The sequence below is a fragment of the Leopardus geoffroyi genome, chromosome B1, assembly GCF_018350155.1.
Source record: "Leopardus geoffroyi isolate Oge1 chromosome B1, O.geoffroyi_Oge1_pat1.0, whole genome shotgun sequence".
Taxonomy (NCBI): Eukaryota; Metazoa; Chordata; class Mammalia; order Carnivora; family Felidae; genus Leopardus; species Leopardus geoffroyi.
Window position 1 is genome coordinate 137,656,700 of NC_059327.1, and position 26,139 is coordinate 137,682,838.

At 45.8% G+C, this 26,139-nt stretch overlaps 2 protein-coding genes and 1 long non-coding RNA gene across 54 annotated transcripts in view; 2 read left to right on the forward strand and 1 right to left on the reverse strand.

Moving 5' to 3' along the window:
- The window catches only part of SEC31A (SEC31 homolog A, COPII coat complex component), a 73,195-nt gene extending 71,862 nt beyond the window's left edge, over positions 1 to 1,333 (forward strand). For all 50 annotated transcript variants that reach the window (XM_045473510.1, XM_045473513.1, XM_045473519.1 and 47 more), the window contains one exon: positions 745 to 1,333. In XM_045473510.1, the coding sequence (XP_045329466.1) occupies positions 745 to 924 (180 nt within the window). In that variant the 3' untranslated portion in view covers positions 925 to 1,333. The remainder of the gene's footprint in view (positions 1 to 744) is intronic.
- On the reverse strand, positions 104 to 16,523 carry LOC123595769. The gene is made up of 3 exons (XR_006711363.1): positions 15,677 to 16,523; positions 7,896 to 8,045; positions 104 to 486 (listed from the first exon to the last, which is right to left on the reverse strand). It is a non-coding gene; the product is annotated as an uncharacterized LOC123595769 (long non-coding RNA).
- Positions 16,524 to 16,532: 9 nt separating this feature from the next.
- SCD5 (stearoyl-CoA desaturase 5) overlaps positions 16,533 to 26,139 on the forward strand; it is a 169,488-nt gene continuing 159,881 nt past the window's right edge. Inside the window, exon 1 of one of the 3 annotated variants that reach the window (XM_045473579.1) lies at positions 16,533 to 17,080. In XM_045473579.1, coding sequence (XP_045329535.1) covers positions 16,849 to 17,080 — 232 coding nt within the window. In that variant the 5' untranslated portion in view covers positions 16,533 to 16,848. The remainder of the gene's footprint in view (positions 17,081 to 26,139) is intronic. The other 2 variants (XM_045473580.1, XM_045473578.1) reach the window with 2 other exon arrangements.

Genomic DNA, 26,139 nt, shown 5'->3' on the forward strand with positions numbered 1-26,139 from the left:
TTTCAGCATTCTCTTCCCTACCCTCACATCAGTCCCATCACTTATTTCACAAGAACCAAACCAAAGGAAGTTGATGTAACAGTAGAAGTGGTGTGGTCCATGGACTGATCCAAAATAAATTCTTCCCTCAAAAGTATGGGCATGTAGGCCAAATAATGGGGGACAGAAACTATAGATTTTATGGTTTTAAGAGATGGTAAGATTACAAAAAACCGTTGAGAATTGATAAATTGAGTACCTGGTAAGAACTATTGTCCTACACATGCAGGTAGGCCACAAGTTCAAGATCTCTATTGTAGACAAGGTTTGAGAATAAATAGGGTCCTTACTCTGAGATATAGTGATTAAGAATTTTTAAACTCCTTCATATACATGGGAAAATTTTTAAAAGGTATGAGGCTATATGTAAAATAATTGAAGAAGTAAAGCTCTTAAGTGGAGGAAGATGTTAGCATTTCAGCTTGGAGTGGAAATCTGGCTTCATTTCTATAAAAAAAAAAACAAAACAAAAACCTGGCTTATACATGTTCATAATTCATAATAGTTTCCTTACATAAATCATTTTGTCATGGTTCTGCTTTATAACTTAAAAAGCAGTTGCTTGGTCCAAGAACTATTTCTAGAAATGCTAAATGGTTTATTTGCTTTTTTATAATATTTATTTTAAGTTCCTTTTAAATATCAGTGTTTATGGGAAATTCTTCCTTAATTTAATTTTTTCTCTTGATTCTACCTTTATTTCAGCTTTCACCCACGATCATCAATGGTTTACACAACATTGCGAGGAGCATTGAAACTCGAAACTACTCAGAAGGATTGACCATCCATACCCACATAGTTAGCACCAGCAACTTCAGTGAGACCTCAGCTTTCATGCCAGTTCTCAAAGTCGTTCTCACCCAGGCCAATAAGCTGGGTGTCTGAAAGGACATCTTTATTCCCAGCCCATATTGCCATTCTTCCAAAGAAGCATATTTTAAAAAATGTTAAGATATGGACCAATCCTCATTAGCATGTTTCCATAGCAGCCAGTCAAGAGCATTTACACTATTCCTGCAGATATACTCACCTTAGAACTGCTCAAAACCCAGGTGCTTTCTTTTGTTTTCATCTTTTCTTGCCCATGACGATTTTCCTATTCTGCAAATAGTGTATTTCCTGGATTACACTAGTATGTTTTCCTGAAGTATTCTGATCAAATGTGGTTTTTAAAACCTCAGTATACTTTTTGGGAAAGAAGCATCTGGTTATGCATAAAGCAGAGCTAAAACTAAATTTCTTTCACATCCTCCCTACTTCCTCCATGTCAATCAGATTAAAGTGTGTAATCCTATTTTATGTGTACGTAGTCTTTTTTTTTTAAAACAGCTGCTCACAGGTTAGTTTAATCCCTGTTTTTTTTGTGTCTTTGGCTTCATTCCAGGCCTGAACAAATAACTAAATCTAGAAGCTGTTACATAGATTTTAGCAAATATTAATGAAAAGTGGGATCACTAGCTTTAAGTATCTATTGGAAAAGACTGAGCATTTTCATTCTGTAGAATTCATTGGACTTTCTTCTATTAATAAATGTTTTCAGTATTGAGTTTTAAGATTGAATTATCTCCATTTTATATTTAGAAATTCGTTCATCCATTTTTTTAAAAGTCACCCCGAATTCTGAGGTTTAAGTTTAGAAAGAAAACTTTAATTTCTATCAGCCTCCTGAATCAAAGGAAGACATTTATCAGCCAGTTTTTCTGTCAAGTGATTTTATTATAATTTTGTCTTAAGAACAGTGCGATTAATAAAAGATAATGGTCCCCATAGAATCTTGAGAATTAAATACTAACAATTCTTCATTGTTACATTATGTAATTTTACCTAAGTAGATTGGAAAACTAGAAAATAAATACTGTGACTACTATGGAGATAGAGTTGCTGTTTCAAGGATTAAGAGTAGCTCCAGTAAGAGTAGTTCATCAGACTTTGTATGTCCTGAGTGAAATAGTTTGCAAGAACCTCTTGTTTTCTTTTGCTGGGATTCCCTACTTGCCAAATTAAACCCCTCTTTTAAAAATTAACCACTCATTGTTTAGCTCAGAATAGTTTTATAACTAAAAAGGAGGACCTTGATAGCATGTGTGAGCATTGGAGCCTCAGGACTGGGGTGATACACTGGGGCACCTACCCTTCAGTCTCCTGGGAGTTGAGTAGTCTGAGTCAGTTCTGTGACTCACTGACGTCACAGCTTGCCCTTCTGGACCTGGTCCCCAACTGCAGTGTCAGCCCCAAACTCCGTCGGAACAGCAGGTTGGCTTCTAGTAAATTTTTTCATCTATTGCCCTTACGTTACAATTTGTGTTATGGCTGCACATTTATCCTGATAGGATAATAGCATCATTGGCAGCATTTTAGAAAAAAATAAATTCCCAAAAGAGAAAGAAAAGTACGTGGCAATGGAGTCCTGGCCAACCCCAAAGATTTTACAAGTAGAGGGTAAAAAACTATTTGCCACTGACATCTGAGCAGCCATTATCTCTCCTTTCTCAATACAGCATTGTGATAATTTTTTTCCCACAGTGGAGGCATTTTTTCACGTGGCTTATAACCTTGGAGAATTTTCACATAAATGGTTGGTGGTAAGAAGAGCTGAACCCAAAATACTGTGTTGTGTGAAGTATGAAGATACTAGGAGATTATGGAAAGAGCACACTTTGTTTTCTTGAAGAAAAGCAGAACAACTTCAAAAAGTTTTCTTTTTTTTTTTTATAAAAATTTTTTTTTCAACGTTTGTTTATTTTTGGGACAGAGAGAGACAGAGCATGAACGGGGGAGGGGCAGAGAGAGAGGGAGACACAGAATCGGAAACAGGCTCCAGGCTCTGAGCCATCAGCCCAGAGCCTGACGCGGGGCTCGAACTCACGGACCGCGAGATCGTGACCTGGCTGAAGTCGGACGCTTAACCGACTGCGCCACCCAGGCGCCCCAAAAAGTTTTCTTTTTATAAAAGTAGAGAAAAAAACTTCAACTTGATTTTGTAAATGAGCCTGTTTTTAACATTTTCAACTCCAATGACACTGCACTGTATTCCTGCACGATTCAGGCACCTCTGTATAAAGTTACTCTTAGACGATGATGTGGTGGATCTGTTACTTAGTTTGGGAAAGTTCTAGCTGTACCCTTGAGATTATTTTGTGTATAGTGATGAATCAATGCATCCTGAATCCCAAATTCCTTCAGTTTTGCCCCTTTGTTGGTGTGCTTTATATTTTTTGAACCTACTTAATTTTAAAACAAGGAAAGGGGTGTGAGGGAAACTGGTAGGTGGGGCTGGGTGTGGCCAGGAGATGTATCAGACCTCTGGGAGGTGCTTTCCTTTTTTTTTTTAATTTTAAATGTTTATTCATCTTTGAGAGACAGAGCACAAGCAGGGGTGGGGAAGAGAGAGAGGGAGATACAGAATCTGAACCAGGTTCCAGGCTCCTAGCTGTCAGCACAGAGCCTGACGCGGGGCTCGAACTCACAAACTGTAAGATGACCTGAGCTGAAGTCGGAAGCTTAGCCAACTGAGCCACCCAGGCACTCTTGGGAGGTGCTTTGTTTGTTTGTTTGTTTAATGTTTATTTATTTTTGAAGGAGAGAGACAGAGCATGAGTGGAGGGGCATAGAGAGAGGGAGATACAGAATCTGAAGCAGGCTCCAGGCTCTGAACTGTCAGCACAGCGCCCAGTGCGGGGGCCTGAACTCACAAGCTGTGAGATCATGACCTGAGCCAAAGTCGGAGGCCCAACTGACTGAGCCACCCAGGAGCCCCTGGAGGTGCTTTTTAATATTGCACCTGCTCTTCATTCTTCATACGGCCCTTTGTGCTTGGTGGGGTGGATGTATTCTTAGGCCTCATTTGAGAATCTTTATATGTAATGGCATACATAGCTGATGGAGGTAGTTGTTTATTTGAATAGTGTGGCAGCAGGGAAAAGTTGGGAACACCTTGCTCTATGCTTGACTGTTGGGAGCCCAGTGAGCCTATATATATATTCCTCTGGACTCAGAAAACTCCTATGTATTCTGGAGGACAAAAAGATACAATGGAGTTCTGGGCAACCAGATGTACCTTGATTAACACCTGCCTAAAAGGTAAAGGGAGGGATGATGACTGGTTAACACTGATAACCACTTGTCTCCTGAGCCAGAATTGTGTTCACCTAAGAGCGACTGCAAGGCCAACTGTTGACTCTCCTGCTGTGGTGGAGACTTCGTTTGGAACTGTCATGAAGATTGAGCAAATAGCGTGTGCACATCCGTGTATGCATGCGTACATAAGTATGTGTGCTCCCCTCTTTATTTTGTTGTTCCCCTGCTGTGATGGAAGCATTCCCAGATAGAACCCCTGACAAATCTGTGGGTGTTCATCAAATGCTAAAGATGTCACAAGTAGCATCTCAAATTACTCTATGAGTAAAAGGAACTGTCTATGCACAGAAAATCTTTTTTTTTTTTTTAAATATAACTTATTGTCAAATTGGTTTCCATATAACACCCAGTGCTCATCCTGACAGGTGCCCACCTCAATGCCCATCACTCATTTTCCCCTCTCCCCCACCCCCCTATCAACCCTCAATTTGTTCTCGGTATTTAAGAGTCTCTTATGGTTTATCTCCTTCCCTCTCTGTAACTTTTTTTTCCCCCTTCCCCTCCCCCCTGGTCTTCTGTTAAGTTTCTCAGGATCCACATATGAGTGAAAACATATGGTATCTGTCTTTCTCCGCCTAACTTATTTCACTTAGCATAACACACTCCAGGTCCATCCACATTGCTACAAATGGCCAGATTTCATTCTTTCTCACTGCCAAGTAGTATTCCATTGTATATATAAACCACATCTTTTTTATCCATTCGTCAGTTGATGGATATTTAGGCTCTTTCCATAATTTGGCTATTGTTGAAAGTGCCGCTATAAACATTGGAGTACAAGTGACCCTATGCATCAGCACTCCTGTATCCCTTGGATAAGTTCCTAGTAGTGCTATTGCTGGGTCATAGGGTAGGTCTATTTTTAATTTTTTGAGGAACCTCCACACTGTTTTCCAGAGCTGCTGCCCCAGTTTGCATTCCACCAACAGTGCAAGAAGGTTCCTGTTTCTCCACATCCTCTCTAGCACTATAGTCTCCTGATTTGTTCATTGTAGCCAGTCTGACCAACGTGAGGTAGTATCTCAGTGTGGTTTTGATTTGTATTTCCCTGATGAGGAGTGACGTTGAGCATCTTTTCATGTATGCACAGAAAATCTTAACTATTTGGTCTTACGGATGAATACCCCAAATCTTTCAACCAAACTAGATTACAAAGAAAAAGCAATCAAATTAGCTCTGTATTTCCACTTTCCCCAGTATACTACTTGTTTCATCTACATTTCTGTAGCATCAGTGCTTTCGTAACTGAACCAGTCATTTATGAACTATGAACCAGGTTGTGTAGTGCGCATCTAAGCCTGACTGAAGTCAAATTGTATCATTTTTTGTCCAGTTGTTTGCCTTTTTACCCCCTCTTGGAGGAATGGGATGTGTGGATTTTAAGGTGGTTGGTGTAGATCTAGAAAAAGCTAGTAAAATCCAGCAAAGGGAACTAGACTTTGATAAAACTCTGGTACCTGTTCTTTGCATTCTGGATTCATGCTTCCAGAGATCTGCTAAAGTATTTATTTAGCAAACAATGTTAATGTTGTTAGTCTGAAACACCTAGAATGACTTTGTACAAACATCATTACTCCATAATGTCTAAGATCTTCATTTTAATGGAGTTGTACTCCCTGTAGAATTTGAATTCAATTTTTGGCTGATATTCCATAGACTTAGAAGGCTATTGTTATTGTTCATCAGGTAAGCCTGTTCCTGCTTTTATTGCTGTCTTATAATTTCCGGGTCCATGACCTTTCTAAACCACCTTTTATGTATCAATGCGTTAATGTGCAAGCGGGGAGGGGGGAGGGGGAGATGGCTTCAGAAGCCTTATGAAATAGAGGAAATATTTCTATTTCCTTTTTTTTTTTTTTTTTAATGTTTACTTACTTTGGGGAAGGGGGGGGGGCACAGCGCAAGGGAGGGAGGAGCAGAGAGAGGAGAGAGAGAATCCCAGGCAGGCTCCACAGTGTCAAAAAGAGCCCAACGTGGGGCCTGAACTCACGAAACCGAGAGATCATGACCTGAGCTGAGATCAAGAGTCAGACGCCCAGCTGACTGAACCACCCAGGAGCCCCGAAACATTTCTGTTTCAAAAAGATACAAGACTTGTTGGACTTTAGCCTATGTGAGGTAAATTCTAATGAAATTGGTGTCTCAAACATCTACCATTATCTCTTTTATATCTTTAGAGGCTTTTACACTTCTCAGGTCTAGAGCATAGTATTTTAGCATTATTAACTTGGTTTCTTTACTTCAGTAATTAATATTTGTAAATGGCTTCATGCAGTTCAGTAGAGACTTCATTTCCAAACAGATATGTTTCCAGTAGTTGATGTAAAATGAACCAGGAGGGAGCCTATCACAGGAACAGAATGGATTCAAATTTGATTAGAAGAGGAAAGTTTCAAACCTTTTTTTCTGGTAAGTAAAAGAGTAGTGAGTATAATATATAATTTAAGGGAACCATTAAGGCAGCCAATAAGTATGAGTTGGCTAATGATGATAAATCAGGGGGGCCTGGGTGGCTCAGTCAGTTAAGTGTCCAACTTTGGCTCGGGTCATGATCTCACGGTTCGTGAGTTTGAGCCCCACAGCAGGCTTGCTGCTGTCAGCCTGTCAGCGCACAGCTCTCTTCAGATCCTCTGTCCCCCTCTCTGTTCCTCCCCTGCTCACGCTTGCAAAAAAATAAACATAAAAAAAATCAATGACCCTAACTATTAAAAAAAAAAATTATGAGACATCCTTTCTTCTTGTACTTTGTCCAATAAAGGAGTTCGCTACTCTAGGAGAACTAGAGTATGTGGTGGAATTGAATATGAAAAACAGGCTTCAGTAGTAAAGAGGGAAAGCAACCATCTCCTAAAAGTGACCTAAAAGTAACTACCTATCCCTCTAGCTATCTCCATATAACCAATGACCTTCCCTGACCACCTTTTTTGCTTGAAGGAATCTTTGGGAGAGAACAAGTCAGTTTTAACAGGTAAAAATCAAGTCCACAAAGAGTTTTCTGCTGGAAGGTACTGCTTGGACACCTTGAAGGGACCTAACCTTTCCTTGAGCTGGGCACTGAAAGAGGTACTTCGCTCTCTCTCTCAGTCCTCATCACATCAGCCCAGGAAGCTAAGCTATTAGTTCAGTTGCCCGATGCAGCTAGTAAGCAGTAAAATCTGTATTCAAACCCAGGTCTCAGCCTGGTGAGCATGTTCCTTTCACAAAACCAGTTTTCCCAAAGTAAGAATAACTGCTACTACAACGAAAACACATTATGCTTTTTGAGTTTGCTATTTTCCCTCTTAGTCTACAGAGACCTGGCATTTCCCACAAATGAGGCATGTGGTTATTATAAATGGATCAACTTACTGAGCATTATGTGTTGGCTTCTTTTTAGGCAGGTTCTCTGTATGTGCTGGGAAAGATGGCCCCTGGCAACCCAAAACCCGCATACGCCTCCACTGCTTGGAATATACAAAGGGGAGAGGAAACCTCTCACAATACCCAAATACTGCTCACAAAGACAACTCCAATTGCTTCTGTTTGGGTCTCGTGCCCACTCCCTGAGTTCTGTGCCCAGAGAAGTAGGATACTAGAATCTGCTGGCCCACATAGTGTGCCTATGTATGAACACAGTGATTTGTAAGCCCCACCAAGAAGCCCATGGAATGGTTTCCCCATAGGAAGGGGTGCAATTTAGAGAAGAGTGGGGGAAAGAGTAGGCCAAAACAATCCCTTACCTACTGGAGGGAAGCCCTGGTGGTCCCAGTGCAAAATTTCACGGGGAGACGGTGTAAAAGAGCACCTCCCGAGTGTCCAGGAACTGGATTTCGGCATCTTCTCCACCACTTACTGTCAGTCAAATGTTGCCGCTTTTTGCCTCCAAATCCCTGTTTGTAAAATGAGAGGGTAGGACAAGAAAACTCTCATTTCACTTCCCAGCCCTGGAAGTCTGTTATCCACCTACCTTTCCTACAGCGTCTTTGTGTATTAACTACAAATCTTCAAAAGGAATGGAAAACAAATTAGGATAAGCACCGAAGCTTCGAAGAAAAATGACAAACAACTCAGGCCTATTTATATTTGGATACCTTTCTTTCTTTTGTAGAATTAATTTTATGTTTAATCTGGAGAAAAATCAATGCTAGGCTTTCCTTGGTTGGAAATAAGTGGGCAGGTGTTAAAACAGTTTCTAATTTGAGGATTTGGGATAAATATATTTGCTTGGCATTGAGGTCCTTAGGGGTGAGTTCCCCTCTGTAATGATATATATTTCCATGAAATTAACCTTTCTAGACACCTGTTTCCCACATCAAGAATAGGCCACATTTGATTACATAGATACTCAACAATGAACTAGCTTTTTCTCTGGTGCTGCAAAATCTGGGTCACCCTTTTGACATTCCTGAACTCTATTTACAAATGCCCCCTCCCCACTAAAGAACAGCAGGGGCCTTTGCCTTTTAAGAGCAGCCTGTGGTAATTGACACAGCAGGGAGAGAAAGAGGTCATTGAAACAGAAACAATAACTGCAGCTAATACTGAGAAATAAATAAGAGCTTGTTTATCTGCCCTTGGAAACCAAAATAACTATCCTAAAAGAAATTGGGGCGGGTGTTTGTGGGGGAAGGGGAACTGGAGAGCTGGAAGAGTTGTGGGTGAAAACGTTTCAATACTGTCTTTCTTCTGTCACAATAATAGGGACTGTTCATTTATTTCAGAGAGCTGGGATTTGGGAGCAGGGAGAAAGAGACAGTGGGGAGGAGCTTGGTTTGGTTTGTATACCTTGTTTTACCCAGATGTTGGTCAAAGGGGGGTGTGGTGTAGGTTTTCACAAATGTTAACTTGCCATGACTGGCTCTTAAAAGATGCTTAGTGATTCTTCCATAGCATTTGTTAGAGTTTGTGGTATATTCTTCTCATAGTGAGGATTTGATTGCCTTCTGGCTGCCCGGCTGGACCTTGAGTTCCATGAGCACAGCCATATACTCCTGTCCATGGAGCTGAACTTATGCTTGGCTTCTACAAGAGGCTCAAATAAATAGATGTTGAATGAAAATGTTAATTTCATTCCAACTGAAGATAACTTGGAAAGATGCAAAGGACAGTATATCACCGACAGAAGAAACAGGTTTGGGTTGGTTTCGGTACTCCAGTTTCTCATTAAGTAGATGCTCTTCTCTAAGAATTAGGAAGTAAAGGCCTTCAAATCCAGCCATCTCCCCTGCCTAGGTTCCTGCTGCCAAATGGTAGCACTTTGTTGGTTTTTTTTTTTAAATTTTTTAATGTTTTTATTTATTTTTGAGATAGAGACAGAGCATGAGCAGGGGAGGGGCAGAGAGAGAGGGAGACACAGAGTCCGAAGCAGGCTCCAGGCTCCGAGCTGTCAGCACAGAGCCCGACGTGGGGCTCGAACTCCCAGGCCGTGAGATCACGACCTGAGCCGAAGTCGGACACTTAACCGACTGAGCCACCCAGGTGCCCCGGTAGCACTTTGTTAAGAGTGGTCAGGAAATATGGGAAGGGTCTTAAGCAACAAGGCTGGGCTTTGTTAAAAGAAAACCCCTCATTCCCTTCATATCCAAAGCAATAGAATCATTCATATTTTAGGAACAGGTCCCCCCTCATCCACTGCTATAAAATCTCAGTAAGAAAAATTTCCAATCCATTTAATACAGAAAAGGGGAAGCCAACCCTTCTGTGACTGGAGGAAGCTGAGAAGACTAATTTTATACTAAGCCCATGGTGTTGCTGTATCTCAAAGCCACTCTTCTGGTCATCTTGGAGGCAAACTTCCCAACTTTATGTTCCCCTGAAATTATTCTAACCTAAAGCCTGGGAATGGTTTCCTCACCCCTAGGTGCACAAAGATTGTTTACATGTGAAATTGTTGTCCATGCCTCTCATCCAAAAGGCGGCTCGCCCCCCTCCTTTAATTCCACAAGAGCTGCAGGGTGCATCCCTTCCTTAGGCCAAGGGAGTTGCCTTGCATGATTACCTCTGATACTGTGGTAAATAAAACTGTGATTTTATTTCACAGTTGCCTGGTGTGGCTAGAATTTGTTCTTTGAAGGCCTGAATCCCTCCAACCCACCCAGTCTGGAACCCTCAAACACACCCTGGCTTCCAGGTCAGGCAGGTTTCATAACTGCATCAAGTCCATCTCTCTAGGTGATTAAAAAATAATGAAATACCCACATAATCTTGGAAGCGTTCACTGACAATTGAGAGCTGTGCCTTGTCCTTGTTTAGGAAGCCCCCTGCCACCCAAACCACTGAGCACCTGGCTCATAATCTTCTTCAGCTAGATCTGGACAACCACTCTGTGTGATTTCAAACTCCTGTGAAGGTCCTGTCCAGTAAACCTCAACCTCCTCAGCACCAGTCTACCTTTGACCTGCTCATCCCAGGGACAGCCACCTCCACTATAATCCTGTGGCCTCACCTTGGAACTGATCATTGGAAAAGCAGTGGAAACGCTTCTACCACTATAGGTCTTAAGTCCCAAATCCCACTCTTGGACCACAGTGCCCATTACTCCCTTTATTCTCATTCCCTAACAGAAATCGGCCTTCAACTGTTTTCAAAACCTTGGTGCCTTTGATTTCTCTACTATATATGAGTTCTTAGCTTCCTTCTGATCACATTTCCTTCTCCTTTCTCCAGCCTGGACTCCATACAAATTTCTCTCTCACCAGCACCTCAGTTACCTGACTCTCCTGGCCTCACCCCACCCCTAGGGCACCTGGGTGGTTCGATTGGTTAAGTGTACAACTTGGGCTCAGGTCATAATCTCACTCTGGAGTTTGAGCCCACATGGGTGGGGGGTGGGTGGGGGACTCTGCCCCTCCCCCACCCCCACTCTCTCTCAAAAATAAACAAACATAGGGGCGCCTGGGTGGCGCAGTCGGTTAAGCGTCCGACTTCAGCTCAGGTCACGATCTCGCGGTCTGTGAGTTCGAGCCCCGCATCGGGCTCTGGGCTGATGGCTCAGAGCCTGGAGCCTGCTTCCGATTCTGTGTCTCCCTCTCTCTCTGCCCCTCCCCCGTTCATGCTCTGTCTCTCTCTGTCTCAAAAATAAATAAACGTTAAAAAAAAAAAATTAAAAAAAAATAAATAAATAAACAAACATAAAAAAAATTTTTTTTTTAAATCCCCATCCTTACTTCAATTGGGATATTCCATCAGACTGCTGAGTTAGGCTGTGTAACCGTTACTGTGCAGATATCATGATGCCATTTTAAGCTTAGAGCATCCATTCTTGGTTGGGCCCTTAATTTGGCTCAACAATCTTTTAAGCATTTCTTGGTCAGCTTCCTCTTTCGTTCTGCTCAATAGCTCTTGGAAATCTTCATCACCTTTCCGCAGCTCTCTACCAAATTCCCACTCTGCTTACCCAGCAGATGATCTGACCTTTCCCTTCAGAAGAAACAGGCTGTCATGGCACCCTCCTTCACTTTACTGGCTCTAAAAGCTCTATCTGCCCTCATCCTCATTTCCTTTCAGTCTCCAAGAACAAGCTGTCCCTCTGCTCAAAGTTCAACCATCTGATCACTCCATCCCATCCTGCCTAAACCCCTCCCCAACCCTAGAAAACTAGCTCCATCAAGCATTCCCTTCCTCATGGTTTTGACCTTTGACCTTTCATTATATTTCTGCTAGCCAATAAGTGTGCTCAAATCCCTCTTGTCTGAACACTCAGACACACACTCAGTTTCGGTTTCTTTACCCTTCACTTCAAGCTTCTTGAAAAATTGATTTCCATATATATGCTATGCTTGTCTCCTCTTCCTCATTCTTAAACTTCTGTGTAAGGTCTTTTCCCATAACTCGCTGAAAAGGCCTCGGCACAGGTCAGCCATGACCTTTGTATGTAGTGGGCTCCTCATTCTCCCTCCTTAGTAGCTTCTCTATAACATGTGATTTTGTGAATCCCCTCCCACATTTTGCTGATTCTCCTAACTCTTCCATCTTCTCAATCCATGCCACAGGCTTCCTTTTCTTTGCCATTCTCATGAATAGCACTTCACTAGAATTCTACCCAGAATCCTTCCTACCTTCCCAGGGCAACTGCTTCCACGGCTAGATTTTACTCTATTCAGTTATGACTAAGATGTTCTCTCCAGCCTACATCTTCGCTGGGCTCCAGGCCTATGTATTCAACAACCTACTGAACATTCTATTTGGATGTCTGACAACACAGGACCTTTTTTTTTCCTTTTTTTAACTTGCTCCTGCTTCTTCAGTCCCAATCTCAAAAAATGATTAGATGATTTTGGTGATGATGATGATTAATATTTATGGATTCCTTACTACCTGCCAGGCTCTGTTCTAACCTTTAGTTGCCACAAGAATACTATAAAGTAGATATTATTATTAAGTATTATTAAGTATATTATTTTACAAAAATATAAGCACAGATTTAATATCTCAATAAGTGACCCTGTCTTTCACTTGAATACCAAATCCAGAGAGCCAAAAAGGATCCAGTATTTTTTATTCCTCCCCTTCATGTTCAATCAAGCATGAAGCCTGCTGGTTCTTCCATTTTAGTTTCTTTGAATTTATCCCTTCTCTCCATAACCTCTACTCCAGAATCTGTGCCTTTGCCTTACTTCAGACCCTCATCATCACTTGACCAGACTCTTAAAACAGTGCCCTAACTGGTCCCCTTGCCTTCAGCCAAGAGCACAGGTAACAAAAGTAAAAATGGCTCATTGGACTACATCAAAATTTAAAACTTCTGTGCATCAAAGGACACAATCGACAGTGAAAAGGCAACCTATGGAATGGGAGAAAATATTTCCAAACCATTTATCTAATAAGGGGTTAATATGCAGAGTGTAAAAAGAACTCCTGTAACTGAAAGACAACAAAAAACCTGATCAAAGGATTAGAATAGACGTTTCTCCAAAGATGCCATACAAATGGCCAACAAGCCCATGAAAAGATGCTCAACATCACTATTAGGGAAATGCAAATCAAAACTACAATGATATGTCAGCTCAAATCCATTAGAATAATGGCTGTAATCTAAAAAAAAAAAAAAAAAATCCAAAAAACAAAGGAAACCCAACAAAAATGACAAGCATCAGTGAGGATGTGGAGAAATGAAAACTCTTGCACATTATTGGTGGGAATGTAAATGGTGCTGCTGTTATGGGAAACAGTATGGAGTTCCCCCCAAAATTGAAAATAAAATTACCATTAAAGCCACCAATACTTCTGGATATAGATCCAAAAGCATTGAAAGCAGAGTTTCAAAGAGATAGTTGCACACCTATGTTCGTAGTAGCATTATTCACAAGAGCCAAAAGGTGGAAGCAACCCCAAGTGCCCATCATAGACGAATGGATAAGCAAAATGTGGTAAATACATACAATGGGATATTATCTGGCCTTGAAAAGGAAGGGAATTCTGACACATTTTACAACATGGATGAACCTTAAAGACATGGTGCTAAGGGAAATAAGCCAGTCACACAAAAAGTCAAACACTGTATGATTCCACTTATATGAGGTATCTAGAGTAGTCAAACTTATAGAAACACAAAATCCAATGATGACTGCTGGGCTAGGGAGAGGGAGAAATGGGGAATTGTTTTCATGTGCATAGACTTTCAGTTTTGCAAAGTTGAAAAAGGTCTAGAGATGTATATATTTATTTTATTATATATTTAACACTACTGAACTGAACATTTAAAAATGCTGGGATTTATGCATATTTGACCACAATTAAAAAAAAAACTTTAAAAATCCAAGTTAAAAAAATCCTTACTCAAGATATCACCCTTTCTCCTTTCCCCCTCCCTCTTCCTTCCTTTGTACCTCCACTTTGCCTTATATATATATATATATACCACTATTAGGGCTCTTACCACATTTTTTGGTAATTATTTGTTTGACAGAATAAAGGTTACTATCCAATTTGCCCCCATTAAGGGATGAAATGAACACTCATCCATGTCTGGGGTCTTTTCTTCTAAGAAAAGAGACACTAGCCCTGATAGCATAATATGCTACAGGGGAAAGTTGTTATTAGCAAGAGTATATCTTATATCTGTAGAGGTTTCACTCTGAAATTAGATAGGGAAGAACCATTTTTCTTCAGTCATCCTTCTGAGGTCTGAAAGACCTCATGGGCACTTGCCCCTCCTCCCAACACATACAAACATTCCCTTCTCCGTCCTGAGTCCAGCCTGCTGAAAGGAGTAGCCCAACCCAGGCTAAGCCTTTGGAGGGAAGAGAGGAAGATGTTCGTTCAAGACAGATTTAAGATAGAGTAGCTTATCTAACAGATAATGTACCCAGGGGTTAAGTAAATAACTGTTTTGCTGCCTCCCCCTCCCCCAGACTCTTGTTGTGTATGCTTGATATAAAATAACTTTTTTTTTCCAGATAATGGACTGGATCTTCCTGCCCGTTGAAGGTCATAGCCAAGAGGTTACATTTGTTTGCTCTGTCTTCCCTCCTAGATGAGGAGCTCCTTTTAGCAGGGACAGCTTATTCATCCTTGTATCCCCAGTGTCCACTAGTCCCAGCACGTAGCAGGTGCCCAATAAATCCCACACAAATGATTGAATGGTCAGAGCGCATGTGGGGTGAGTCATTACAATAATCCAGAGATTTTTGGGCAAGCAACTAGTCCATCTCTGAGAGAAAGGTCAGTCTGAATTAGAGACCTGCAGGGAGTATATGGGTCCAATGGGAGTGGGGAGGAGCAGGCACATGTGAAGAAAAGTGGTTCATTATAAAGCTCAGGTTGAGCAGGATAATGAAGTCTATACCCTCTAGTTTCATGTTCTATTGTCTCACTAGTCATTATATAATGTCAACATTTATCCAGTTTCCAGGCTAATTTCCTTTCATTCTAAAGTATCAGCTCCATCTGAGGCGCCACCATAATACCCCTCAGGGACCCCAATTCCACTGCCACATACAGTTTTAAATCAGATGGTATTTTTTTAATGTTTATTTTTGAGAGAGAGAGACAGAGCGTGAGCGAGGAGGGGCAGAGAGAAGGAGACACAGATCCAAAGCAGGCTCGAGGCTCTGAGCTGTCAGCACAGAACCCAACGTGGGGCTCGAACTCGTCAACCGTGAGATCATGACCTGAGCCAAAGTCTGACGCTCAACCGACTGAGCCACCCAGGCGCCCCATAAATCAGACGTTATTTTAACCTGGCTGATTGGACTGTTTCAGGTCTGCTAACAGTAAGATGCTCTTGTATGGCCCTTTCATGCAGCCAGTTCTTTGTAATTTTTTCCCCCTCTCCTGGAATCTTGGAAAGGATGGGTAACCCAAAAATCAGCCTTATTTGTCAACATAATGGTATTCCTTCAAACTCACATTCATAGAATTGCAAGCTGGAAGAAAGAGTAAACATTAGTTCTGTTTCCCGGGTAAGAAAATTTGTGTCTGGAAAGCCAAGCCGGGTCACACGACTGGAGAACTAGAACTCAGAGCCCCTGATTTCCAGTCCTGAGCGCTTTTTCTTCGGCTACCACACGTGCAGTCTCACCTGCTTAGAACACGACCAGCTCACCCCGTCAGCATTTCTGTGCAATTAGGGCTCCCTCTGAACAGCTCTGAATTGTCTGCGAGAGAGGAATGAACATACACAAGTTTTTCACGGGGTAATTTTCCTTGGAACGTTCTGGGTGATTTTTCTAAAGCCCCGTTCACAACGGTGCTGACTTTACGGTACTGTTCCATCAGCGGAGTCCAGAAGGGCGGAAGGGCGCTGATTAGTCCAGAGTTAGCAGTAAGCAGAGCTCCGCCGCGGATGGGCTGCGCGGTGGACAGGGCACTGGTGGCTACTAAATCACGTATCATCTAAAAGGCACTAATTGAGTACCTACTGTGTGTCTGGTTGCGGCTGCCTGTTAAAAGTTGAGCAGCTGCCTCCATCCCTCCCTCCACTGGCCCAAGGAGCCAGTTGAACCTGCAGACGCGTGCGCTTCTGATTCTCATCTCGGATATGGCCTTAACCTGTGTTGCTACCCCAGGCAAGTATTTTAAATCCGCCAACACCAGTGAACTGTGGCTTCAAAAAAAAAAAAAAAAAAAAAAAAAAGGGAAAGATATTTTTTGGAACTGGAGAAGCACACAAAAACGACAAAAGTGCCGTGAGCCACGCTGCAGGCTCCCTGGCGGGGGAGCCACATGCCCCCACCCTCGGGCGGAGGGGCCAAGCGCCTGCCCCGCGAGCCCGCCCGTCGCGCTCACGGGAGCCCGGGGCAGCGGAGGCCAGGAGGGCGCCTTCCTCTTTAAGAGCCCCACAAGCCGTCCTGATTGGCTGTAGCTATGCAGGTCTTCCTTCCCCGACTCCCTCCGAGGGCTCCCTCCCGCTCCCTCTCCGCGCGCCCTCCCCCAACTCCGCGCCCCCTCCCGCCCCCTGTGCTCGCCTCCTCTTCCTCGCCGGGGAGTTTGGCCCCAGCAGCCGCCGCGGTGATTCGCCAGCAACAGATGCCGGGCGCCCAGATTGGCATCCTTAGTCCCCGCTGAGCGCCCGAAGAAGAGGGCAGGAACCAGAGAAGGGCCGAGAAGGCGGGGACGGGAGTGCAGAGACCACCCCTCCCCAACCCCAAAAGGCAGAAGCCCCCGCCCCCACCGGAGAGCTCCGAGCCGGCCAAGCGCCTGCCTGCTGCCGCTGCCGCTGCCGCTGCCTCGGGAGCCCACCTCTCCCCAGCCATGCCCGGCCCGGCCGCCGACGGGAGGCAGGTCTCCTTCCGCAACGCCAAGGAGGAGATCCGTGCGAGGATCGAAGTCTCGGAAGGCGGCGGCGACCCGCAGAGACTGGGCGGGCGCGGGCAGCGGCAGATCGTCGTCTGGAGGAACGTCGTCCTGATGAGCCTGCTCCACTTGGGGGCCGTGTACTCCCTGGCCCTTATCCCCAAAGCCAAGCTGCTCACCCTGCTCTGGGGTAAGTCCCGCCGGCGCCCCCTGTGCCCCGGGCGCCGTGGCGAGGCCACGGCGGGGCGCGCGGAGTCGCCGGCCGCCACTCCGCTGCCGGTGGTGCGGGGAGCCCTGTCCGCACTCCGCTCGCTTCCCCCACGCGCCCGGCCCCTTTGCCTGCAGTGGTCGGCCCTTGGGACGGGCTGCTATCTCAGTCCAGGTCTTTGCAACTTATCCCTTCTCCGCTGTCTGGCTAAGTGGGCGCATTTGCCGACTCTTGGTTGGAGAGCGGGAGGGACCCGGAGTCGGGTCGGTCCACCGCTGGGTGCAGAGGCGCGCCGAGGGACGTGCTAGGCGCCGGCTGGCCGAGGCTTCCGGGGAGGGAAGACGGGCGGGATTGTTGTGTCGTCCGTGCTGGTCCCTGGGGTCCTCCTATCTGCCGCCTTTCAGGTTCTCAGTCTCCTCCGCGGGCCGCGGACCTTGGGGCCGAGTTAAGAACAAGAAAGGGAGTGGAGGAAGGTGGAGAGACCCGGCATAGGAACGGTCTTGATTCTCGCGCGTGAGATGGATGAAACCAGTTTCCCTCCTGTCCCCGCAAGGCTCCTGCCTCTGCCCCCTCCGTGATCTGCTATGCCCAGTTGCACTTACATGGTCCCAGAAGTTTCTTGGCGAGCAAACCGAGACCTTGGCGAGATCGCTCTGCCGCCAGCACAGAGCTCTAACTGTGGCTGGGGAGAGCCTCCTCCAGGCCCTGTCTTATTCTGGCAGGTGCGGGGCTGTCGCCGTATCTGTGACTCTCCCACCGCCGTTCTTCCTAGCCACCCCCCCCCCCGTCCTTGTTGGCAGGGGAGGGAGCCCAAGAGTGGACCAGGGCACCCACCCACTCCTTGATCTCCTGGGCCCCTGAAACTCAGTGCCTGCCTTACACGACCCAAGTTGCTGGCCTCTGAACCACCTCGCAGAACCCCCCTGGCCCCAGTAATGGGTTTTGACTTCAATCACCTCAGAGGCAATAGCCAGGACAGAAGGTGCAGGCATTGATATCCCAGGCTGAGAACTTGATGAAGTTATCCAAGAAGCCCTTTCAGCTCCCATTTCGGGCATCTCCAAGGATCAGGGGCAGGAGAAGCACAACCTGCTTTTATTTCCAGAGGGGAAAAGGAAAGAAGAAAATAAGAAGACTTCTTTCTGCAAAGCTTATTTGGTACAGTGCCAGCTTCAGATGCCGAGGTTGATAAAGGGCCACTCTGGTTGCAAGCCTTCCCTTGAAATCCTATAGCCCCTGTTGGAAGCGAACCCATCTAGAATGGTGTAACTCTTAGGGGGTGTGACTGAGAGAGGGATGGTGAGAGGGGGGTCTTTGGGAATCCATGGAGCCTTTTCTCCCCCCTTTAAGTAAGCTCCACACCCAATGCACGCCCTCAAACTCACTACCAGGGGTCAAGAGCCACTTACTCCACCAACTGAGCCAGCCAGATGCTCCATGAAGCCTTTTGAAGTTCCGCAAAAGCCCTTGGCAACCCCCTGCTCATGCCTTCCCCAGTCAGTGCACCTCCTCAGTTCCTTCTTTTTCTCTTTCTTTCTTTCTTTCTTTCTTTCTTTCTTTCTTTCTTTCTTTCTTTCTTTCTGAGAGAGTGAGCAAGCAGGGGAAGGGCAGAAGAGAGAGGGAGAGAGGGAATCACAAGCAGGCACCATGCTCAGCTGGACCGGGGGTTAGATCTCAACCCCGTGAGATCATGACCTGAGCTGAAAATAAGAATTGGATGTTTAACCAACTGAGCCACCCAGGCACCTTGCACCTCCTCAATTCTGTGTCCTTTCCACCATCGTCTTTGTGATCATGTATTGGTTTAATTCTGTAATCTCCTTCATCCCTTATCTCCAAGTGACTAGATTGTAAGATGCTCAGCCATTGCTTCGTGAACATACCCCCCACACTGCCATTTAAAGCCCTTACAGCCCCAGAGCCTCTGTGGAGCTCCTCTCTCCCTTTCCAGGGGTTCAGATTGTGCCATTGGACTTCAGAGTCCACCTGCCTCCAGGGGATTAAAGCTTAGTCTTAATAGCTGCAGTGTCAGAGCTCAGAGAGAAGTGAGCACTTAAAACATTTCCTTACATACCCGGAGCTCCGGAGGACCCACAGGCTCCACCCCCTACAGCCCCCAAGGCCTGCTGACCCTGGCACCCCACCAGGAGCCACAAGGACATGGCCTCCTCTCCAGGCTTGCCAAGTCACTTCTGCCTTTTCTAGGCTCTTCTCTGTAGTGAAGACAGAATCTTTGTTTCTGAACGACCTTGGCCGGAAGATGCCTCCCTCTTCAGCCCCAAACTCCTTCAGCTTCCCCAGAAAAGCCAACACACTGCAGGAATCTGGTTTCCCTCTGTGGGTGATGTTGCCAACCCCACTCTTGTGCCTTCCTGCATTGTCTTCTGCCTTAGCTACCTTTCATCAGCTCGGTTCTCTGAATCTTGATTCTCTCCCTACCTGTGCTTCATTGCATCACTAGAAAGAGAGAGAGAGAGAGAGAGACAGAGAGAGAGAGAGAGAGAGAGAGAGAGAGAGAGAGAGAGAGAGAAAGACAGAAAGAAAGAAAGAAAGAAAGAAAGAAAGAAAGAAAGAAAGAAAGGGAGAAACAGAGAGAGAAAGAGAGAAGGAGGGAGTGAGGGAGAGAGAAGAATGGGGGGGACAGAGAAAGAAAAGAAAAAAAGAGCCTGTAGGGGTGGCTGTTGTGGTTTCACAGTCCAAAATTTTGACTTAGAAACATTCTAAACAAATGAATCTTATCTGATGGACATTTTGTGAGAGAAGAAGGAGAGACAGAGATGAGCTAAGATTTGTTGTGCTGATCACTATGATAGGGTTATTTTCAGTGAAAGCCCTGGGGTCTTGAGCCACAGATTTCCTCCACTGGATACCCTGTTTCACCCACTTCTGCTACTGGCTCTATCCAGCTTTAGGACTGAGTTCATGCGCTAATGGGCTGCTCATCTGCTTCAGGGACCTAAGTTGTCAAGGAAATTGGCTTAGCCCATCCATCGCTTGCCACCCTTCATCCCTGGTGAGGTTGCCCTGGGAACAAGAGGCACTGATGCAATGCACCCAGCAGGGACTGTGTGTTAGGTGTGCAGCGTGATTTGTGGAGTGGGAGAATGTCCTCCATGAAAGGTCCATCCAGTTATCCTGCCCAGCCTCCTCTGTTGCCTAGCCCCCTACCCTTTTATGACTCTCCTTGGGACCAGAGCGAGTTGTTTCCCTTCTTCTCCTTGCAGTTTCCTAAGTGGGCAGCCTACCAGGACAGAATGCTCTTGGTTCCACAGGTCCTGAGGGATGAGTTAACAAGTTGATTCAAGGACAGAACACAAACTCCAACTGAGTTGGAGAAAAATCTTCACCTGCAGGCCTGAGCTCACAAAAGTGCCTGCTTTGAGAGTTTTTGGCCAAAGGCACAGTTAGTCCATGCCCTGAGTCCCAACATGAGTGGGACAGAAGAGTGAGTGGCAGGAGTCATGGTATTAAGAGTCCCGGGCTCCTTTCCAGAAGGCTTTGGCTTCGCCTGTCTCCGGGCATTCTGCTGTTGGTTTCCAGAAATGTCAGGGAGTTTTCTGGTTTCTCTCTAAGTGTCACTGAGTCCCCTAAGTGTGTTTCATGGTGACATCATAGCTTTTGTGTCCTCTTGGGACAACTTCAGTGGAAGTATGAGGCATGCGAACAGTAATTAGCCCTGTAACCCTGCTCCCTTCCTCCATCCAGTCCTGGGGCAAACCATTGAGGCTATTCCGGATTCCCTGGTGCCCTTGCTGGAGCTTCTGGACTCTCTGAAGTGGGGTTTAGCCTATGGGGAGGAAGCTAGCCTATGGGGGGGGGGAAGCTGGGAGGGGGCAGGGATTAACAAAGCACTCCGGGGCGAGGGGAGCATTGGGAGAGGCTGGGGTTTGGAGAGTGCTGGTCCACCAATCAAATTCTGTGCAATTCCGAGAGTTGCCCAAAGATGAGCTGTCTTCTGTCAGGCATTGAGTAAACTCACTCCACGACTTGGGATCCTCTTGATGTCTTTGTTGGGTTGTGCTTCTTTTTCTATCAAGTCCCTACAGTTGTCAAGTCCCTACAGTTGTCACAGAGCCCCAAGAAGGTGTGACTTCAGACTTCTGGCTTGCCTCCATATTTTCTAGGGGGAGTGTGTCTCAGGAGAGAGAGACATATCTGAGCAAGAATCCTTGCTTTCCTACTTACCAGCTACATGACCTTGGACAAATTAACATCTCTAAACTCCAGTTTTCGCACCTGTAAAATGGGTATATTAATACCTCTTGCTCTAAATTTGAGAGGCGTGTAAATCATAGCATGGTACCTTGCTCTTGGTTGGTGTTCAATAATTATTAGCTGCCATTATTATTGGTCCTGATATTGGCTCTTTTTCTTTAATAGAAGGGAAAAAGGTCCTCCTACAGCACAATGAATTCTGCAATGCTGGCACAGAACTTGGCTTTGTTGCCTCTCTTGTATGGAAAAGAGTGCTTTGGCTTTGGAAACAAAGGTTATTTCTCAAAATTCCCAAAGAGAAATGAACACATCCCTTCTAGTCTTTCCTCCCTCCCCCATTCCCTTCTCTTTGATTCTGTCTTCCTCCTATTTTCCTCCAAAAGGTCACTATTCTGTAGATAAGAATCTTTTTGTTTAGCTGACAACTCACCTGGTCTTTGGCGTTTTCTTTAGGGTTTTTTGAGCACAGCCCAATCATTTCTAAATCTCTAACAAGTCTCAGTTTTGACTTGTGTTTTCTTTTTTTCCTCCCATCCCGGTCTTCTTGAGTCATGTTAAAAAAAAAAAAAACACAAAAACTTTAATGCTCAATTAAACTACTGAAAAAACGAAAAATGAAAAAGAGTCTTCCTTTTTTTAAATCTGTAATTCCCAGCCCATTGTTGCAACTGTTGCATTTTTAATAAATGGGCAAGCTCTAAGAGCCTTACCCAAGGCTGGCGTGCAGCAAAACAGGAGAGAAAAGAGTCTGCTTTTGCTGGCTTAATAGTCCCGCCAAGTATAAATATAGGTTTGAGGTTAACATTATTAACTCAGTTTTTTCTAAAGCTGGTCAAGGTCCCTGCAGACTGTACTGTGATCTGGAAATGAGAAAGAGTGCTACAGAGTAGAAACCAGGGCTGGAATGAATGTGCTGCCCCTAGTTCAGCCTCATACATGTCCCCTTCCAGTTTGTGAGCCTCGGCTTCCTTGTCTGTGAAAGGGGGGCAGTGATACTGAGCTGAAAGTTGTTTTCAGAACTGGGGCACATAGGAAAGTGCCTGCCAGAGAGTAGACACTCAGTGCTGCCTGCTGTTATTACCTCCCACGATGGGGGCCTGTGTCATGGAATCTGCACTGGCTTCATCGTCTGTCTGGGACTTGGATCACTTGGGGCTCAAATGTAAAAAGCACATCCTTTATTTATTTATTTTAAATTTGTTTTAATGTTTATTTTTGAGAGAGAGAGAGAGAGAGCACAAGGAGGGGAGGAGCAGAGAGAGAGGGAGACATAGATTCCAAAGCAGGCTCCAGGCTCCGAGCTGTCAGCACAGAGTCCGACGTGGGGCTCAAACCCATGAACCGCGAGATCGTGACCTAAGCCAAAGTGGGACGCTTAACCCACTGAGCCACCCAAGCGCTCCAAGGCACAGCCTTTAAATCCAAATGTTCCATCATGACCTTGCTGTAACATTTTTGTTCTTGCCTTGTCTAGTTTTGTGTATGATATAAAATTATAATAATTGCCTGGAAAAGCCATTGATCGATTTACAAAAGGATGACATAGCCATGGTTAGGATTTTGCAAAACACAGTGATGTCTTTGGGTGACATTATTCTCAATGAGTGTGTATTTTGACATTCTTTAGTTTCTGGCATGCAGTCTACCTGTCCCTGCTGTCTCATGTATGGTTTCTTAGCCCTGAGGTTAAGAGTATGGGCTTTGGAGTGAGGGCCTGGGATCAAAACCCAGCCCCCAGGGGCACCTGGATGGCTCAGTTGGTTGAGTGTCTGACTTTTAGTTTGTGCTCAGCTCATGATCTCACAGTTTGTGGGTTCAAGCCCTGCATTGTGCTCTGCGCTGACAGTGCAGAGCCTGCTTGGGATTCTCTCTTTCCCTCTCTCTCTCTGCTCCTACCAGCCCTAAACATAAATAAATAAACTTAAAGAAAAAAGCCTCCCAAGTTCAGCCTTGGGCAGATGACTACCTTCCCGAACCTTAGTGTCCCCAGGTGTGCAGTGAGGTTAATTACTAGGACAACAGTATTGCAGCTGGAGGGAAATGAAACAATGCAGTAAAGAACTTGGCCTGACCTGTGATGAGCACAGGGTGATGTGTGAAAGTGTTGAATCAGGGGTGCCTGTCATGATCTCACAGTTTGTGGGTTTGAGCCCCACGTCGGGCTAGCTGATAGCTTGGAGCCTGGAGCCTGCTTTGGATCCTCTGTCCCCTTCTTTCTCTGCCCCTCCCTCCCTCCCTCCCTCTCTCTCTCTCTCTCTCTCTCTCAAAAATAAATAAACATTACAAATTTTTTAAAAAGAAAGTGTTGAATCACTATATTGTATACCTGAAACTAATATAATGTTGTATATTAACTACTGGAGTTAAAAAAACAAAAAGAAAAAGAAAAAGAAAAAGAAAAAGAAAAAGAAAAAAAGAACTTGGCCTGCAAGCAGCACAGAGGAAATGTTATCCCTGTGCCTGGGTCCACATTCCCTTACTGCTTCCCTTATCTCCTTCCCTCTGTTTAGTTCATCCTTTGGAGGCTAGGCCTTGTTCCAGCACCCTCATTGTCAGAAAGCCTTGGTCATGGGGTCAAGGCTGTTGCCTCTGATTTTATTTCGTCAGGCGATGGGGTGGTGGCCCCACAACAGGTACCGGCTGTGTCCCCCCCAGAAATGCCCATCCTTCATTCATTATGTGTGCCAGTGGCCACGAGAGAGGTCCTCACAGTTGTACATGCAGTCACATACTCATCCATCCACGAATTCATTCATTTTTTTCCATTCCAGTGATTGTCAAAACAGGCTGCACGTCAGAATCACTTAGGGATCCTTTGCAATTTTTGGAAGCCTCAGCCCTCACCCAGAATTGGAATCTCTAGGAGTGATGCCCTGGCTTCTTCCTCTCCTCCCCTCTCTTCCCCTCCCCTCTCTTCCCCTCCCCTCTCTTCCCCTCTCTTCCCCTCCCCTCTCCCCTCCCCTCCCCCCTCCCCTCCCCTCCCCTCCCCTCTCCCCTCCCCTCCCCTCTCCCCTCCCCTCCCCTCTCCCCTCCCCTCCCCTCTCCCCTCCCCTCTCCCCTCCCCCTCCCCTCCCCCCTCCCCTCCCCTCCTCTCCCCTCCCCTCCCCCCTCCCCTTCCCTCCCCTCCCCTCTCCTCTCCTCTCCTCTCCCCTCCCCTCCCTTCCCCTCTCCTCTCCCCTCCCCTCCCCTCCCCTCCCCTCCCCTTCTCTTCTCTTCTTTTCCATTTGGATATTTCTGATGCACAGCCGGGCTGAGAACCATTATTTAATTCCCTTGTTGGATAATGTTTATGACTCACCCATTACCTACCAGGCGTTGGCTCTATCCCTGACTTCATGGCACTTAGAGGCCAACTGGAGAGACAGACAGGTGCACCGTATGCCAAGGCAGCATTAGTTACAGAGTGCTGGCCTGGGGAAGCTGGGGGGGCTCCCCGCAGGAAGAGATGGCTGAACTGAGCCTGGCAGGAGGCCCGAGGCTGGGGCTGGCTGGTGGAGGGGTTTGGGTGAGATGGCATTGGGGGGGGGGGTGGTGAGGAGAGACAGAGAAGGCTGGTTCAAGGACCTGATGGTCCAGTGAGGCTGGAGGTGGTCAGGGGCCAGATGCAGGGCAAGGAAGATTCCTGGGGACTAGCAGGATGGGGCATGTGGAGAGGCTGCCCTCAACCTCTCCCTGACTTTCGCCTTCTCCTCTCAGCCCATCACACGCACCAACAATTCCTGCTATGATCGAATGGTCTGGAGTGAAATTTTTAGGCCAGACACTTGCCGGTGGGATAAGTGAGTCTGAAGTTTTCCAGGAAAGACCCTGGGGCAGCCACCTAGAGCAGGTGGGCAGTGGAGCACGGCTGGCCCTCAGGCTGTCCAGAGCTGAGGGGAGGCAAGGAATAACATCTCGGCTGGGCATCTGATTTCAGACTCAAAGGTACTGTTCCGAGACTCGTTTACGAAAACGCCTGAGTACAAGAGTACAGGCAAACCAGACCCAGCGTGCCGTCCTCCACTCCCCTCCCTGTTCTCTACTCTTCCTTGTTTCTGGAAGGTGCATATGTATGGGGATGGGGGACGGTGTCCTTGCCTCACTTTCTCCCTTGAAGGCGAGTTTAAATGGCTGGTTCTCACTAGCCCTCATTTCAGGTTAGTCCTCTTTCCGACATCCTGCTCCCCATTTCGCAGCTTACTAGGATAGGTTAGAGGGCTCTGTGGGCCAGCAGCAGGGTCACCAGGGGCTTGTTAGAAATAAAGTCTTTGGGGCCCCTGATGGCTCAGTCGGTTAAGCATCTGACTTCAGCTCAGGTCATGATCTCATGGTTTGTGAATCTGAGCCCTGTGTCGGGTGAGCCCTGCTTCTCCCCACCACCCCTTGCCCTTCGTGGGATTCTCTGTCTCTCTGTCCCTCACTCACTTATATCCTCACTCTCAAAAAAACAAAGAAAGACAGCTGTTCAGACCCCATTCTGGACCTACTGAGTCAGGACCTGCCTCTTTTTCTTTTTAAAATTTTTTTAATGTTTATTTATTTTTGAGAGAGAGAGAGAGAGAGAACACAAGTGGGGAGGGGCAGAGAGAGAGGGAGACACAGAATCTGAAGCAGGCTCCAGGCTCCACGCTGTCAGCACAGAACCTGACACAGGGCTCGAACCCATGAACCGTGAGATCATGACCTGAGCTAAAGTCGGACTGACTGAGCCACTCAGGTGCCCCAAGACCTGCCTCTTAATAAGATGTCCAGTTGATTCATCTCCACGCTACAGTTAGAGAAGTGCGCCCTTAAGTGCAGCCACAGGCTGAATGTCCAGAGGAGCCGGATGGACGTGAGTGGGATTT